This window comes from Ictidomys tridecemlineatus, chromosome 3 (genome assembly GCF_052094955.1).
Source record: "Ictidomys tridecemlineatus isolate mIctTri1 chromosome 3, mIctTri1.hap1, whole genome shotgun sequence".
NCBI lineage: Eukaryota > Metazoa > Chordata > Mammalia > Rodentia > Sciuridae > Ictidomys > Ictidomys tridecemlineatus.
The window spans coordinates 88,324,218-88,341,205 of NC_135479.1; the positions used below are offsets into that span (position 1 = coordinate 88,324,218).

At 34.2% G+C, this 16,988-nt stretch overlaps 1 protein-coding gene across 6 annotated transcripts in view; it reads right to left on the minus strand.

The window, feature by feature from the left end:
- Positions 1-16,988, minus strand: part of Xrn1 (5'-3' exoribonuclease 1) — a 114,816-nt gene that overhangs the window by 96,495 nt on the left and 1,333 nt on the right. For all 6 annotated transcript variants that reach the window (XR_013436550.1, XM_040269907.2, XM_005328037.5 and 3 more), the window contains exons 2-5: positions 6,207-6,439; positions 2,612-2,709; positions 1,396-1,505; positions 1,189-1,299 (exon numbers count right to left, since the gene is read on the minus strand). Coding sequence is in view for 5 of the 6 variants with exons in the window: in XM_040269907.2 (XP_040125841.1) it covers positions 1,189-1,299; positions 1,396-1,505; positions 2,612-2,709; positions 6,207-6,439 (552 nt within the window). In the remaining variant the exon portion in view is untranslated. The remainder of the gene's footprint in view (positions 1-1,188; positions 1,300-1,395; positions 1,506-2,611; positions 2,710-6,206; positions 6,440-16,988) is intronic.

The following is a 16,988-nucleotide window of genomic DNA, read 5'->3' on the forward strand; positions in this document are numbered from 1 at the left end:
ATTTGAGATCCTCCTGCTTCAGCCTCCAAAGCAGCTGGGATTACATGCCTGTACCACTGTACCACTGTGCTCAACAAAGTAAGTGTATTTTTCTAGGAAAAACATTTTCCCCTTTAGAGTCCTATGACCTTTATAACTGCCACTCTGTTCTTTCTCACTCCTTTTCCCCACAACCTTCTCTTGGTTTTCACACGTTTCTACTTGCCATGAGAAAATGGGTTAGAATTTAGAGGCAGCAGCTTTTTAATGATAAAACGTAGGGCTCTTCTGGAGGTCAAGATATTTCTAGCATGTAAAAAATACAGAAAAAAAATGGAAAAGGGCACCTTCAACTAATTTTACATTATGCAATTAGGGAGACAAGAATACTAATTGGTTATTTATATATTAAACAATGATGTTAATTTTTGTTTTATGTGGGATAATGGCATTGCAGTTAAGTACTTTAAAAAAAACCAACCTTCCCTTTTAGAGATCCATTATGAAAATATGTAGATTAAATGATATAAATATCTGGGATTTGCTTCAATAATCCATAATGGTAGGAGAAAGAGCAGACAGATGGTTAAGGATAGGAGTTAAAAATTAATATTAAAGGTAGATGAAGGACAAGAGGAAGTTCATTATGCTACTTTAGATATTTTTGTTTAATTTAAAAATTTCCATAATAAAAAGTTAAACAAAAAAAGGCTAGTAAAAGTATTGGGGGTGGAGGGCTGGGGTTGTAGCTTAGTGGTAGAGCACTTACCTAGCACATGTGAGGCACTGGGTTTGATCTTCAGCACCACATAAAAATAAAAAAAAAATCTTTAAAAAAGGTATTGTGTTCATCTACAACTTAAAAAAAAGAAGTATCTGGGACATAAAATTTGCCACATCAGGAGGTATTAAAAGTCAAAGAACCTTGAAGAGATTCCATGAGAGGTTCCCTTTCTATAACTTCACTATTTATACTACTAGGGTCAGTAGTTCTGTAGACTAACTATAGAGAACATAATATGTTCCTTCCCCCCCTCAAAAAAAAAATCATTTTCCAACTGTTTTAGAACTTTGGTAAAGACAAAAGTAGGAATCATTGTTTTTTGTATTTATTAACAAAGCCAATAAGATTCCTATATAAAACTGAGTCTCTTAGATATTTACCTACAATGACATAATCTTATAATAACAATAAAATATTATACCTACCAAGTCAGCATCTAAACCATAAAGACAGTGTCTGGTGTTTGGATCATGATCTGGTTTTGCTTTCTCGGATCTGATAAATTCCATGATTTTATGCTCTCCTTCTCCGGGTGTCTAAATACAATGTTTTTAAAAAGTGTGGTAATATGTTATGGTTGAGAATATTACATAAACTTTAAAAATTTATTTTAAATAAAAAAAGATGGTAACCTCATGGCCTGAGAAGTAGATGGTAACTCCTTGCCATGACTTGTCTGTGGAAATTTTCATATTTACAAAATATTTCAGATGTTCATGTAACCTAGCCATGAATTCTGTCCCTATAAATAAAAAGTTTAAAAAAAGATTAATCTGAGAAAGAAATGAAAACAGTGAATTCCCAGTGACAACATATAATTAGATTTGGATGTCCAGGAAATAGCTTGGTACAGGATCTTTGAAGGTTAAAAGCCTCCTGTTGTTGTACCATTCTCTTGCAAATAATCACAGCTGCTTCAAATCTTGATAGTCACCAAAATGACGTCAATGTCACAAAGGGGAAGTCAAGAAATTTTAACCACTAAGGAGTATGCTTTGTGTATTTTTACACAAATGCAGAGTTTGCACACTAATGAACTTCAACTTTCTACTTCTTTTGTTAAATTCTGAAGTATTTTTGTAAGGCATGCAGTTTCAACTATATTGCCAAAAATAACAGTGACAAAATATTATCACTATTATTAATCTGAAAAATCATTAATCTGGAAAATTAGTCTACAATGATTATAGTTTAGGAAAAGCCCAGATGATCGATACTCAAAGGCAATATAGTTGTACACTATAATCAGGATAAAACTAGTAATGTGCATCTGAGACATTTAACCAAAGAGAAAATTACTATTCATAAGGAAGTTAGATTTTTTAAGATTTATGTTCAAACACAATCTCCTAAGAATATAAGTATGCTACTGAATGTAAAATTAGGTTAAACATATTACTGATAGATTTATTTTCCTTAAAGTCACAGAAATCTTATTTGCTTTTGAGAGGTAGAGTAGTAAACTCTCTGGATTAGGAAAATGAGTGTCTCATGCTGGAACCATAAGGCAGCAACATGAGCTTGATAAGTTACAACCTCACTGACGATTTCATACCAATAAATGGCAGAATCAGGACTGAAGGATTTTATGTTTCTTCTAGATTTGGAATTCTGTTTACATGTGGAAATTCTGCCCATATCCACTTTTTTTAACATCTGAAAATTCCTAGAGAGGGTCTCTATAGGAGCACTTATGACCAAACCATCTCATGAATAGACATAAGTGGGAAAATATAGCAAATGGAACCTTAAGACCAAAATAAGTCTGGAAAATAAAAATACACTCGAAAAAATAAATTTTCTATTTACATTTTAATTCATTCAGAATTTTTCTCTCAGTGAATTTACCTGGTGTAATACAGTTGGAATCAAACCTGGCCTCTGTAGGAAGAGTTTCTCCCTTTTCTATTGCCTTTTTTATTTTGTCTTCTGCCTCCTTGGCTGACCTTAAAGGTTAAGGGAAAAGAGCATCTTAAACTTGTTGAAAAGAAGTAAAGATCTTTATATAAACTGTTATTTAGGTACTTTTAAAATCAAAATACAAATTCATCAATTTTAAGGTTCAAAAAATACAAGTTTTGAAATAGTTATAACTGAAAAATATGAGCCTCAATTCTTTTGATGTAAAGAATTGAGTTTTTCACATAAGGACTATAGAAGTTGGATACTAAACCAGCAAAACAGACAGAAATTTAAAAATACTTATGAGGTAATTCTTATCACAAATATATTGCAAATTCATTCTAGAAATGACTTAAAGCACTGCACAGCTTTAAACATTCCTTATATATACATTTAAGAATATCATTTAATGATCTTAATCATTTTATGATCCTAAATGTCATCAATGATCTCTGAGAATAATACATAAGCAATTATAAAAAAATTCTCACATATCTTTGTATTTCTTCCTAAAAATATTTAAAATAAAAGTCTAGGGGCTATGGCTCAGTGGTAGATCGCTTGCCTAGCATGTGTGAGGCACTGGGTTCAAGTTTCAGCACCACATATAAATAAATAAAGATCCATCGACAACTAAAATAAATAAATAAATAAAAAGAAAGTCTAAGAGTATTAATGACATTAGTTGCCAAAGTTCTCTCATTTTTTAAGGTAACAGAAGAGCTTTGGAGTCAGAACTGGATTTGAACACAGATGCCCCAATTCCTATCTGGTTTCCCCTCTAACCCCTTTGCAGCACACCAGAATGCCACATGGCATACAAGTTAAGAAGCTCTGCCTTGGGCATACTTTCTACAGAATTGCTACTAATTCTATCTACTATGCTATGAATTCTGTTTTCATGAACAAATTCTTCCTCCTATTTAATCTCTCTCTTGCCAACCTCAATATAACAAAAACTCAAATAACACTAATTCATTTGTAACCTCTGCAGTATATTCTTTCCTCTTTTCTCCTGTTCTCCTTTAAATGAACAAATGACTATTCAATGCAACTATGTGGCAAAATCTTGGGATATAACAAAAGAGAAATGACTCCAGGTCTCAGAGATTATACTCTAATGGGGAGACAGAAAATTACATAGCCATATGTTTAATTTGAATGCAATATGGAAAATGTTTGGGATAAGGACAAGGTAAGACTATTAGGCAGACAAGTACATGGTACTGTCATTCACTGAAACAGGAAGCAGAAGGAGGGCGGTTTTGAGAGGAAGGCGAGTTTAGTGTTGAACATGTTAAGCCTCAAGGGTAGCAAGCATTTGGATAAAAAGGAACTTGGAAGAGAACCACCAGAAAGATAAATTTGGGAGTCATTAGGATAGACAGAGTAATTAAAGCCACGAGTGGATCACTCAGGGCCCAGGAGAGAACCGTTAGAAATATTAACATTTTACGAAAATCATGGCTGGGGTTGTGGGTCAGTGATAAAGTGCTTGCCTAGCACATGTGAGGCATTGGGTCCAATTCTCAGCACCACATAAAGAAAGAAAGAAAGAAAAAGAAAGGTACTGTGTCCGTCTCCATTTTAAAAAGATATATTTTTTTAAAAAAGAAAATCAGGAAGGAAAAGAGACTACGAATGTATAGACAAAGAAATAATATGGTTTTAAGAAGGCCAAGGAATGAGAGAAGTTCAAAAAGAATGATCAGCACTGTTAAGTGCTATGGACAAATAAAGAAAGAATTATTCTTTGTATCTGGCCATAATCCTGTGATCTTATAATGAAATTTTAGGGGAATAAAAGTCAGAAGAAAAGATTTAGGAATAACACATGTAAAATTATACATTATGAATGGAGAAAATAATACTGTAAGGAATGACAGTTGATTGGGGATTTCTGGGAAACATGAAATACTTAATACCAGCAGAGTATTTAGGAAAGGTTATGGTGGTTATAGTGGATTGGCCTTTAGCCTCCATTCTATTCCCCTCCTTCTTTGCTTTCTAATATTAGAGTGGTTGCAAAGCTTAAATAAATAAATAAAACTCAAGCTTCCCTGCAGTTAGGTTTCTGGATATGACTTGATTTTTGACAATGAGATGCCTCCATAAAAGGTTTGGAAGTGCTGTGATACCTACTAACAGTTGAGGCACAGTGGCCATAGGGGATGTGTGCATTTCAGCAATGGTAGAGGAGATTCCAGTATTGAATAGGTTTGTGGTGATGAGAAGGAAGGAGTAGCGCATCTGTGTTTTCAATAAAAGCACCGGGGTTGTGGAGCTAATAAATGCTGTGGTGGCCTCCTGAATGCTAAATTATAATGACAGTGATACATCCTTGGAGCTAATAGTTTTGGTGGTAGCTTAATCTCTGGATCACATCAAAGAGAATAAGTTTCTGGAGATACTCATTCATGTACCTTTCTGCTTAAGTTAGTCTGAATGTTTCCTATTATCTTCAAGTGAACCCAGACCAATGCAATGGGTTTATATAATCCTTCCTTAATATCAGATTTTCTAGGCTAGTGGCTCACAAAATCTAGTTTAATAAATACCAGGGGAGTCTAGTTAAAATGGTTTCCATGAGTTTCCCAACTCCTAGAGAGTCAGATTAATAAGTCTTGAATGGTACTTGAGAATCTCAATTTTGGTATTAGAAGGATCTTTCCTTCAAGGATCTCACAGTCTTTCTAAGACTTCCAAGTATCTTTTTACTTTTGACATTAAATCCGTATTTTTTGTCATTCTTTTATTCTTACTGGAAGCCTTATCCAGGGCACTCTCCCACCTTCTTTGATGACTTCCACATCTGATGCACAGGTGCTCTTTCCACTCTTTAAGCTGTCATTATGATTAAAAGATTCATTATGCTAGTGATCCATCCAATTTTCTTGATTCAGGGTTCCTCGCCTTGGGTTGTGACAACCTTCTTACTTTTACTTCTGTTATTCATAAACAGGGACATAGCTTGATCTCATTGTTACTCAGAAATATTTTACATGTCCAGGAATTTGCCTTTAAGATCCTCTTTATGTTTTTAATCTCTTCTCATCCTTTACTTTTATACAGTGGTGCTGATAATATCCTGAGTATCCTAATTCAACTCTCTTCCCACAGTCCATCATCACCTTCTGATCTCACTTGTCTTTCTGCTCCATTAAGTTCCATACTCATTCAAAGTCAGCATTTATCTCAGGGTCTGGTTATTTAATAAATGTTACTTTAAATGTCAATAATGTTCTTATGACAGCAGCCTCTCGGTTCACTCTAGTTAACAACTCAGAGTAAACCAGTATAACAACTATTATAACAACTTTGTTTTACAACTATTATTTTCAAATTATCAAAAAGAAGTTTGAAAACCTTGTGATAGAGAACTGAGCAACTATATAAAATCCAACATACACTTTGTGAAATGATACCTCATTTGAATTTCTAGCTCATTATCATGAGATAGTCCATTTGTGGAGGAATTTAAGCAAAAATAAACATGATTAGAAGACACGTTGTTTAGGTCAATTATTTTTGAACATTTTACCTAAAACGCCTCCCACGCTGCTGGTTCATTTTTGCTCGAGGAGCCACACCATCAACAGCCATGAAGAACACTTTCCTAGGTTTAATAATGCGAAATAACACTTCCAAGTAGTGAAAAATGTCAGTAAAGATTTTATCATCTGAAATTCTGAAGTGAACATCATCATCATTAGGATGGGAGCACTGATGAATAATTCCATTCATATCCAGGTACAAGTTATCAAATTCAGGAATCTAAAAAAAAGAAATATACTTATTATACTCATTAATTAGAATCAACCATAGATATGTTGGCATTTGGGAAAAGTGATTATCAGCAGGGTGTAGTGGTGTACACCTATGATCCCAGCAACTTGGGAGCCTTAGGCAGGAAGATTGCAAGTTCAAATCCAGCCTCATCAAATTAGCATGGCCCTAAGCAACTTAGTGAGGCCCTGTGTCAAATAAAAAAGGAAAAAAGTAATTATCAATGATAAAAAACAAAATATAAAAAAGTGGCTAAAAAAATCACAGTTGAACAAAGAAAGCAAGGAAAAATCAAACAGGAAGAATTAGTAATATTGAGACATACGATTAAGAAGTGTACCAAAGACTTAATCAAATTTGCTGTCAGGCAATTATCTACTTATTCAAAATAAGATACCTCAGGAAAATACCAAATGCAGTACTTGGATCATTTGGTACTCAAAATATTAATTTCTTTCCTTTTTTCTACATATTAACTTCTCAGATCCTTGGTTTCCTTTGTAAATGGGTAACATTTACATCAAACAGTTGAGTATACAGATTATTGAGAAGTTTAGCAAGTGATTTAAAGCCTAAATGGATATTTGGTTTTACTAAAACAAAGCCACCTGATTTGGTTACATTTTAAAAATATTAGATCATGCCAAGAAATTTAGGAAACCTGAAGAACTGATTTCTTGTTTGTGATACATGGCTTAAATGATTTCTAAACTTTGACCAAGAGTCATCTGCCTTCATAAAAAGACCTTAACAGTTCTGGTTCTTGTTTATTTTTTTCTCTACTTAAATGTTTCTGAGCAAGTAAAGGAACACCACTGAAACAAATATACACTAACAGGGAACTGAAATTGGTGTAACTAAACAGTTATAATATTTAGCATAATCAAAGAATTTTAGCCAAGTGCTTGGGAGGCAGAGGCAGGAGGATTAGCAAGACCTTGCCTCAAAATAAAAAGAAGCTGGGGATCTAGCTCAGTAGTAGAGCATGCCTGGGTTCAATTCCCAGTAAGAGAAAAAAAATTAGACCTACTTTACATATTAATTAAATAAAATATGGACAATCTTATATAAATCCAATGAAAGCCACTTCTGAAAGTGTAATTCAGTAATCTGAGTTTTAAAACAAGTAGGGACACATACTTCTATTACTGACAAAATAGCACACCTTTAAGTTATAAGGGTGAAAACTTTTGGCTCTTGAAACAATGCTGTAAAAACATTTATAGAAAACTAAGCATCATGTAAAATTTTATGTGTGTTCTTAATGAGTAACAAATAGGCTCAAATGAAATAGTAGTTGTGATCATAAGATTTTTAACATGTGTTCAAGATTTACTAATTGTTTGAAATCTGAAAATCTCAATCAAAATCTCAATGTAATTTTGGGGTGGTACTGTAAAAATGATTCCTAACTTTCCTAGGAGAATAACTATGCAACATAAGCCAGGAAGAGAATTGAAAACAAGAGTAATGAAGGAAAATTTGCTGTAACAAATTGAAAGTAATAAAACAGTCTGAAGCAAATAAGTATGAAATAGAGTGGGTATATATGGAAATTTAGTATGTAAGAGGCATTTCAAATCAGCCAAAGAAAGGAATGGTGTCATATCTAACTATATGGAAACAAAACTGCATTTCAACTTATAAGAAAATTCTAGAGGAGCCAGGCACAGTGGCACATGACTGTAGTCCCTGCTACTTGAGAGGCTGAGATAGGACTATAATTGTGCCCCAGAGTTCTAGGCCAGCCTGGGCAACATAGCAAGACCCAGTCCCCACCTCCCCCTACTAACCACCACCAAAATGCAGAAGGATTAAAAATTTCATTGTGAAAAATATAACTTAAAAAAAGAAAAAAGTGCCGGGCATGATGATACATGTCTATAATCCCAGCAACTCGGGAGTCTGAGGCAGGAAGATCAAAATTCAAAGCCAGTCTCAGCAATTTAGCAAGGCCCTAAGCAACTTAATGTGACCCTGTCTTAAAAGAATAAAATTTTTTAAAAAAAGGGGGGGAGGTGGTGTTTGAGAATGTGACTAAGTGGCTAAGCATTCCTGGGCTCAATCCCCAGTACCAAACCAACCAACAAACAAAAAACAACATATACACAGTACACACAAAAATATTTTGACAATATTAGGGTAGAAAAGCCCCCAAACATGAAGTAAATAAATAGTGAATTAGCTATCTAAAAATTTATTGTTGTAAATCTAAAAGGTCAAAAAAGTACCAAACAAATTCAATTAAAAATGACAAAACATAACCAATGTGATTCTGCAATTTGTATTTGGGGTAAAAATGGGAATTCATAACCCACTTGAATCAAATGTATGAAAGATGATATGTCATGAGCTTTGTAATGTTTTGAACAACCAATTAAAAAAAAAAGACAAAACAGAGAAAATATTTTGCAAATGAGGACAGTCAATATTCTTAAGATATAAAAAATTCTTAAAATGAAGAAAAAGAGCAAATTTTACAAGTATCCATAAAAACCTGAAAACAATTAAAAAAAGAAACACAAAACTCTAATGAGCCTAAGGAAAAATGTTCATCCAAAAGTTTTGAAGTATAATGGTGTAACATTTTCTCCACATATTAGTAAAACTGAACAGACTGATATTGCCCAGTATTTACAAAGCTTTGGGGAAATGCAATTTCACAGGTTATTAAAAGTAATAGCTGACAGTAACTGTGGACTTACTATGTGCTAAACATTAGGCTAACTATTTACATTAATTCTCTTAATTATAACAACCTTAAAAATAAATATTTATTATCTCCATTTTAGAAAAGAAAGTCACAGTCCTAGGAAAGAGAAATGGAATCTATATCCAGTCGTTTGAAATGGGAATAATAAATTGAAATAACTAATTTGAAAGTATGTATCGATATTTGAAAACATGTATATCTTTAACTGAGGAGTTGTATGAATGTAAATTTATCCTGAGAATCATCAGAAATGACTAATTTATGAATATGTAAATATAAAAATATCCATGGCAGGTCTGTTCAGAAAAAATTTAAAAAAAAAGAAAAATAATCTAAATGACTAATAATAGAAAACTGATGACAGTATACAGTGAAATATTACATATAAATTAAAAATTATAATAGAGATTCATATTTATTATGAAAAAATGTCTACAAACATAAGGCCAGAGACAAAAGTAGGACAGAAAAAAAGCAAATAGGATAATTGTAGAAAATATTTATTTGTATGTGTTTCTGCAAAGAAAGCATAGGAAGTATACAGAAACAACATTACTAGTTCTACATGAAGAAATTTCAGTTGCTTTTTACTTTCCTCTAGACTATGTGATAGTTTTTTACATCTAAACACTATAATTTTCCTTTTAGAAAAGAAATGGTTTAAAAATTCTCTTAGGTTTCAGATTAGTAAAACACAAAAGGAATAAGCAACCATTGGCCAACTTGACAAAGTTAGAAAAAAATAAATGAGAGCCAGAATAATGAAAGTGTTTTTATAAAAGTAGATGCCTGTAAGTCAAAGTTTGGAAGTAATTTAATAAATAAATCACAAACAGGAAATCAGTTTAAAGTTTCCTAAATTTGTTGACATAATCTAAGATTCTAAAAATTAAATTATGCTGGGCGTGGTGGTGCACATCTGTAGTCCCAGCTGCTCGGGAGGCTGAGGCAGGAGGATCACAAGTTCAAAGTCAGCCTCAGCAAAAGCAAGATGCTAAGCAACTCAGTGAGATCCTGTCTCTAAATAATATGCAAAATAGGGCTGGGATGTGGCTCAGTGGTTGAGTGCCCCTAAATTCAATCCCTGATATTCCCCTAAAAAATAAAAATAAAATTGAAATTATATAATTATTATGCACCAATAAAAATAAATGCAAAACCTTAAAAATTAAATTCACAATTATTATTATCATTATCTTCTCTTTCCAGTTATTATATTTGTATGTTAGAAATTTTAAGGTTGGGCTGGAGCTCAGTGGTGGTGCACTTGCCTGGTACGTCTGAGGCACTGGGTTAGATTCTCAGCACCACGTATAAATAAATAAAGGTCTACCAACAACAACAAAAAAATTTAAAAAAAAATTTAAGTTATTTTATACTCTCCACCTCTCCAAACCCATATCTAATTAGTCACTGAGGTATTTTGTTTTCTAATTTAGCATCCAAAACATTTCTAGAATCTTTTCATCCTATCCATTCCTATTGTTTTAGGCGATCTCATCTTTTTCTCTAGTCCCAGATCTGCACTGGTTTAGGCGGGCAGTTTTCCAATGGGACTGCTCGAGTCTAGGTTTGTCTCACCATGGCTTAACCATTTCTTCTAAAACATACTCTAATCATTCCTTAAACCCATAAGATACTACAAATCCTAATACCATAAAAGGTCCTGTATGATTTGGCTATTTTTCCCATCAATCCTACATTCTTTTCCTGTTTCCAGATATGCCCTACAAGCTAGACACTGTTAATTAAACACCTGGGCTGTTTAAAACCTCTAAGACTTTATAGATGCTATTCCTCTTTTTGCCTCAATGCTTCTTTGCCTCAAAGCTTCTTCCTGTTCTTCCCTCCACTAATTTTCTCATCCTTCCAGATTCAGCTCAGGCACTTATGTCTGTTTTGTTTTCCCTATTAAGGGGAGATGATACTCCTTCTGTATGCCACATCTTGAACATGTCTCCCTTACTTCACTTAACGAAGCAATTAAGCACTCTCTCTCTCTTTTTTTTTAATGAGAGAGAGAATTTTTTTTAATATTTATTTTTTAGTTTTCGGCGGACACAACATCTTTGTTGGTATGTGGTGCTGAGGATCGAACCCCGGCTGCACGCATGCCAGGAGAGCGTGCTACCGCTTGAGCTACATTCCCCAGCACTCTCTGAATGATAGTTTATGCTACTTCTGGTTTTCAAATCTGTTTTGAAATTCAGCATCTTGAGAACAGGAGCTGTATCTTATTTTTGTGTTCTCAATGCATATAATAGTGTTGGCACATTAGCAGGTGCTCCATGAATTTTTGTTGAGTGTTTAAGAGTGTGTTTATCCCCCACTGTTAAACTCTGAGTTTCCTAATGATCTCAGATCTTTAGCACACTGCCTGACACAAGCAGCAATTACAAATATCTAGCCCAGTAGCATGGCACAATCCTATAATCCCAGTGACTCAGGAGGTCAAGGCAGGAAGATTGCAAGTTCAAGGTCAGCCTCAGCACTTTAGTGAGATATTCAGCAATGTTCAAAATGAGACTTCAATGTTCAAAATGAGATATTCAAAATGAGACTCCATCTGAAAACAAAATAAATTCACTCAGTGGTAAATCTCTGGGTTCAACACCCAGTAGACCACCCATCCAAAATCTAAGGAATTAATAAAAAATGAAATTTCCCGTCATTAATCCTGATTACACAGACAGCCTACACCCCAATCATTTGGAATATGCACGTCTACACTGCTTTAAATTGTGGCTATGTACTAGTGCTGCAGTCTGGCTGGGCACAAAATAATCGAGCCGCCAGGAGGCACTTGTAGGTTCAAAACAGGAACCCTTTTATTGCCTGAACCCATCCACTTGGCCCTTCCAGAAACCACCAACAGGAAATCCTTCCTTGGAACTTCACCAACCAACGTGAACTCTCCAGGAATCTCCGTAAGAACTCCAAAGTAGCGGTGCCCAAGGTGGACTGCAGGGATCTATATACAACTGAATATGCAGCAGCTTAACTTAACCATTACCATCTCAATGGCTCGCTGGTGTCACCTCTCAACCACTCCCTTCTGGCAAAAATGCCATTGTCATCCTTACTAGGCTGTGGCCCTCAACATACTAGTATCTTAGTATCTAATCTCAAAACATTAGTTTCTTTGTTAGTCTAACTTTGTAGCCTACTTATTATTATAAAATTTGTTTTTAAAGACAAATAACATATATTTGACCATCTGATTAAATAAAGCAGCTGTCAACATTCATTTCTGTTCTTTATTCTTATTCACTTAAATTCATGTTAAACAATTCCAAGGTTTTGTTGCTTCATTTAAAAATGAAATATATTTTAAAACAGGTTATATTTTAATATTCAAGGTTTATATATTCTAACTTTTATATGTTATATTCTACAATTAAATTCATTCAACAAGTGTTTATTGAATATGCATCATGTGCCACACATCATGCTAGGGGCTGGGAAATATAGTATTTCCTGAATATAGTAAAGAATAAGACAGTTAAGTTCCCTTTATAACAGCAAACACTTGAAAATGGAAATGACAACCTGTGTACCCTATAATTTGAAACTTTAAGTTTTCATAACCAAGATGCAAGTTTCAACAAAAATACACAGAAGAGCTAGGCATGGTATTGAACACTGTAATCCCAGAAATTTGGTAGGTTGAGGCAAGAGTATTACAAATTTGGGACCAGCCTTGGTAACTTAGTGAGACCTTTTATCAAAATTTAAAGAATGAAAAAGGCTAGGAAAGTTCAGTATAGTTCAGTAGTAAAGTACCACTGCCATTGGGGAAGGAAGGAATGCACAGGTAAGTTTTTAGAGAGTAGGCTTAGCACAACAAGGTAAATGTATTTGACACTATTGAACTGTACACTTAAAAATGGGTAAAATTGGGGGAGGGAGGAAAAGTGGAAATACTGAGGATTAACATGGAGTAAATTATATTCCATCCATGTATGAATATCAAAAGGAATGTCATATTATGTATAACTATAATGCACTAATAAAAATATTAAAAATGGGGGCTGGGGTTATGGCTGAGTAGTAGAGTGCTTTCCCTAGCATGTGTGAGGCACTGAGTTAGATTCTCAGCACCACGTGTAAATAAATAAAATAAAGGTGCATCAACAACTAATAAAAATATTTTAAAAAACATTAAAAATGGTTCACATGTTTAATCCTGTAATGTACACTTTAACAGAGCTTTCTGGATCAAGAGTATTGGTGTGGTGGTGTACGCCTGTAATCCCAGCGGATGCTGAAACAGGCAGATCACAAGTTGAAAGCCAAAAAACAAACTGGGGATGTGGCTCAGTGGTTAAGTGCTCAATCCAGTACCAAAAAAAACTACGGTTGTTTTCCCTAAAGTTTCTTTCAAACTACAACTAATAATAATATGCATTTTCAACAGCAACAATATTGCTTACATCAAGACCAAAATTATTCTGTGGGTGTGAGAGAGAGAGATAAAGAAGTACTCTAGTATATAAAGAGATACACAGAATATCTGTGGCATTCAAATTCCATGAAAGTGTGGTAGTGATTAGGAGGAAAAAATGCCCAAAGGGCTTCCTAACAGAGAGGCAATAATGAAAACAAAACCAACCAAACAAACAAAAAATGGTTTCACATTTAGCTGCAACATGCACTAGTGGATAACAATTGTTTTTGTGACTGTTTTCTCAGCTATGTTAAGATTAAATTAGTGAATGCATGCATGTAAAGCAATACCCATTCCAAGAAAAGTGCTTAGTGCTTAACAAATCTTAGCTATTTTGATGTCAATATGCTGGTTAATAACCACAAAGAAAACTCCACATGTTCTAAGAGTTTATGTTAGTTATATGACCTTTGTTGATTAAAGATATGTGTTTACATTTTTCCTTTCCCCAAATCCCAATTCTATGACAATAAAACAACACACACACACAAACACAGTCTCCTTTAAGCATCCCCAGAGCCTGAAAATACATCATACTCCTAGTTTTATGACTTAGCCAAAAGGAACAAGGTTTGTACCTGAGGCTCATCATTAGATACAAATCAACCAGAGATTTCTAGAAAAGAGTAAATGGACTTATGTTGATAGATTGTTAAAAAAAGAAAAAAAAAAGGAGGTGTGGTGGGGAGGCTAAAATGTAGAATATTGCATTGGAAACTGGAACAGTTATATCTGCTCATAGATGGTCATAAATTGGTAAGCCCCAAGGTCTGAAGATATGTAAAGAATGAGTTGGTGCAAGGGTAGAAATCAGTTGCTTTTTGTCCCCCCCCCCCCCCCCAGTGCTGGGGATTGAACCCTTGTACATGCTGGGCATGTGTTCTGCCATTGATTTGCACTCCCAATCAATGATGATTATTTGAAAAAATGTCTCTGGAATTGCTTTTCTCTCCTTTCACAGTGGTGGTACTATTGACTCTAAAACCAAATCATCAACTAATCTCCAATGAAATGGAGAATCTGGATAGAAGCAAACTTTCAGATTTAATACAACTATCCTTACTTTCTCTCTTTTTTTTTTTTCCTTTCAGTGTTGCGGGGACACTAACAGGGGCAAACATGCTGTTCACCATTTGGGGACCCTCAACTGAAGTCACTAGTCTTTTTCTTTAGAGTCCAGTAATTTTATTATACTATGTCTTGGTAAATCAGGTACAGGGTACAGTCTTTTAATACACAATTTTGACATTCATTTTAATTTTAGGAAAGTTATCTCTCTATATATTTATTTATATATTTATATATGGTGTCGGTGGACCTTTATCTTATTTATTCATAAGCAGTGCTGAGAATCAAACCCAATGCCTCACACATGCTAGACAAGTACTCTACCACTGAGCTACAACACCAGCCCTAGGAAAGTTTTCTTTTAGTATTTGTTGTTGCATTTTTTTCCCAGGAACCCCTATTGCTTACAATTTTCTCTTCTTTCTATCTCTTTTTTCAACCCGTCTTACAGCATTATTTGCCCTTGCCTTGCTTACATTTTAGGTTTCATTTCTAATTTTCTCTAGGTTCTGTCATCTTATCCTGCAGTTTTCATAATTGATATATTGTTTTTTCATATCATATAATTTTCTTTGTGCATTTTGGCTCATTCTGAAAGAGTGGGTTATAGTTTTGCTGTTCTGTGGGCATGTTTTTAACTGCAAAAAAAAAAAAAAAAATTCTGGGGGAGGCCTTGGAGGATCAGTCCAGGGCCTTGCACATGCTAAGTGTGTGCTCTGCAACTGACCTAAATCCCTAGCCCTTTACTGTATGTTTTTAATGTCTGTAGCAATGTATTTTCCCTATAATAACTTTGTATGCAATCCAACTTCAATACTTTTTGTTGCTCATTTCGGTGTAAATTTAATTTTCTTGAGCTTTTAGAATGAGTAGGGTTTCAGAAAAGTTTTAACTTGACAAAGCTCCCTCCTCTGGGTAGTATTAAAAAAATTTGGTGGTTGTTTTTTCAAGATTTTTTTGACTCTAACACTCCTTAACTTTTATCTGAATAGTCTCCTCTTTTCTCTTCTTGTTTGTACTGCACGCTTTGTTATAAAATTTTATTTCACTCTCAGCAGTTTCTCCTTAGAGTGGGCTCTGCCTTGGCAAGCCAGTTTTGAGAATGCATAGGAAGGGATACTGCTCCTGTCTCTTTGGTCTTTCAGAATAAAAGCTCTCCATTTTGGCTATGGCTATCTAGTTGACTAGCACAGTCTTTCAGTGAATAACTGTCAGTTGTTCTGGAGTTCTGGTCTGAGGTCCAACATGCTTCCTTTTCCTTATGCTTTCTTTGTCCTCTTCTAGCAGTATTTTGACCCCAAAGTATCATGGAGATACCATGTCACAAGGTTTGTTGAAATTGTTTTATTGATTTTAAGTTTCACTATCTAGTTTCACTTTCTGTTTTCATGTGAAGATTCAGAGGCTGAAAAACTGTGTTACTGTCACCACCATTACCTTCCTAGAACCCACTCCTTCTCCTAATTCCTTTTTCCCTGGACTAGTTTTTGAATAACTTGTGACATATTGAGGTATTGCCATCTTTAAGTATTACTTGGAGAGTAGTTGGTAGCCCTTAGTCTCTTTGTGATCAGATATCTAACAATATCACTTTGGTGCACCTAGTTTTAAGGTTTACTTAAACAATCCTATTCTCGGTTTCTATCTAGTGTAAAGTGTTCACAAAACCTATCCTTAGTGTCCATGTGATAAAAATGCCTTTAAGATTACTTATGTTTTCAGTAACAAAATTCCTCAGAATAGAGAACCCAAAAATTTTCACTAAACCAAGCTCTCTGTACTGAATAAAAATATTATCAAACAAATTATGTGTTATCAAGTCATTCTGAATAGCATTCACCTTATTTTTTCATTTTAGAGGAAAAAGTGACTCAAATACTTGTTGATTGAAGGGTCCAGGAAAAGCCAGTTTGTCTCTATTTCTGCAATATACTGGTATCCTTTTAAACCTTCCTCCCAGGAATAAATGTCCCTCTATATCCAACTCAACTTATGCTCTAAACAATTGATAGATAAGCTAGCATTTTGGAATTTCTGGTAAGCTTTTTCTAAAATCTCAAATTAGATTGGAATCCAGTAACAAAACAAAATAAAAAACCCTTTGCAGAAGTTTAGTGCTATCTTTAGGCTTTTAAGTACTTGAAAAAAAATTAAACCATTATGTAATAACTGCCACTATTAATACAATGCTACCAAGTAATTTAATCAGGTATATAAACTTTCCAAATGACTCCCCTCCCCCACCCCCGTCAAACATAAAACGTAAAATGATCTATTAAATTCATTAAAAGTAAGAAACACTAAAATAT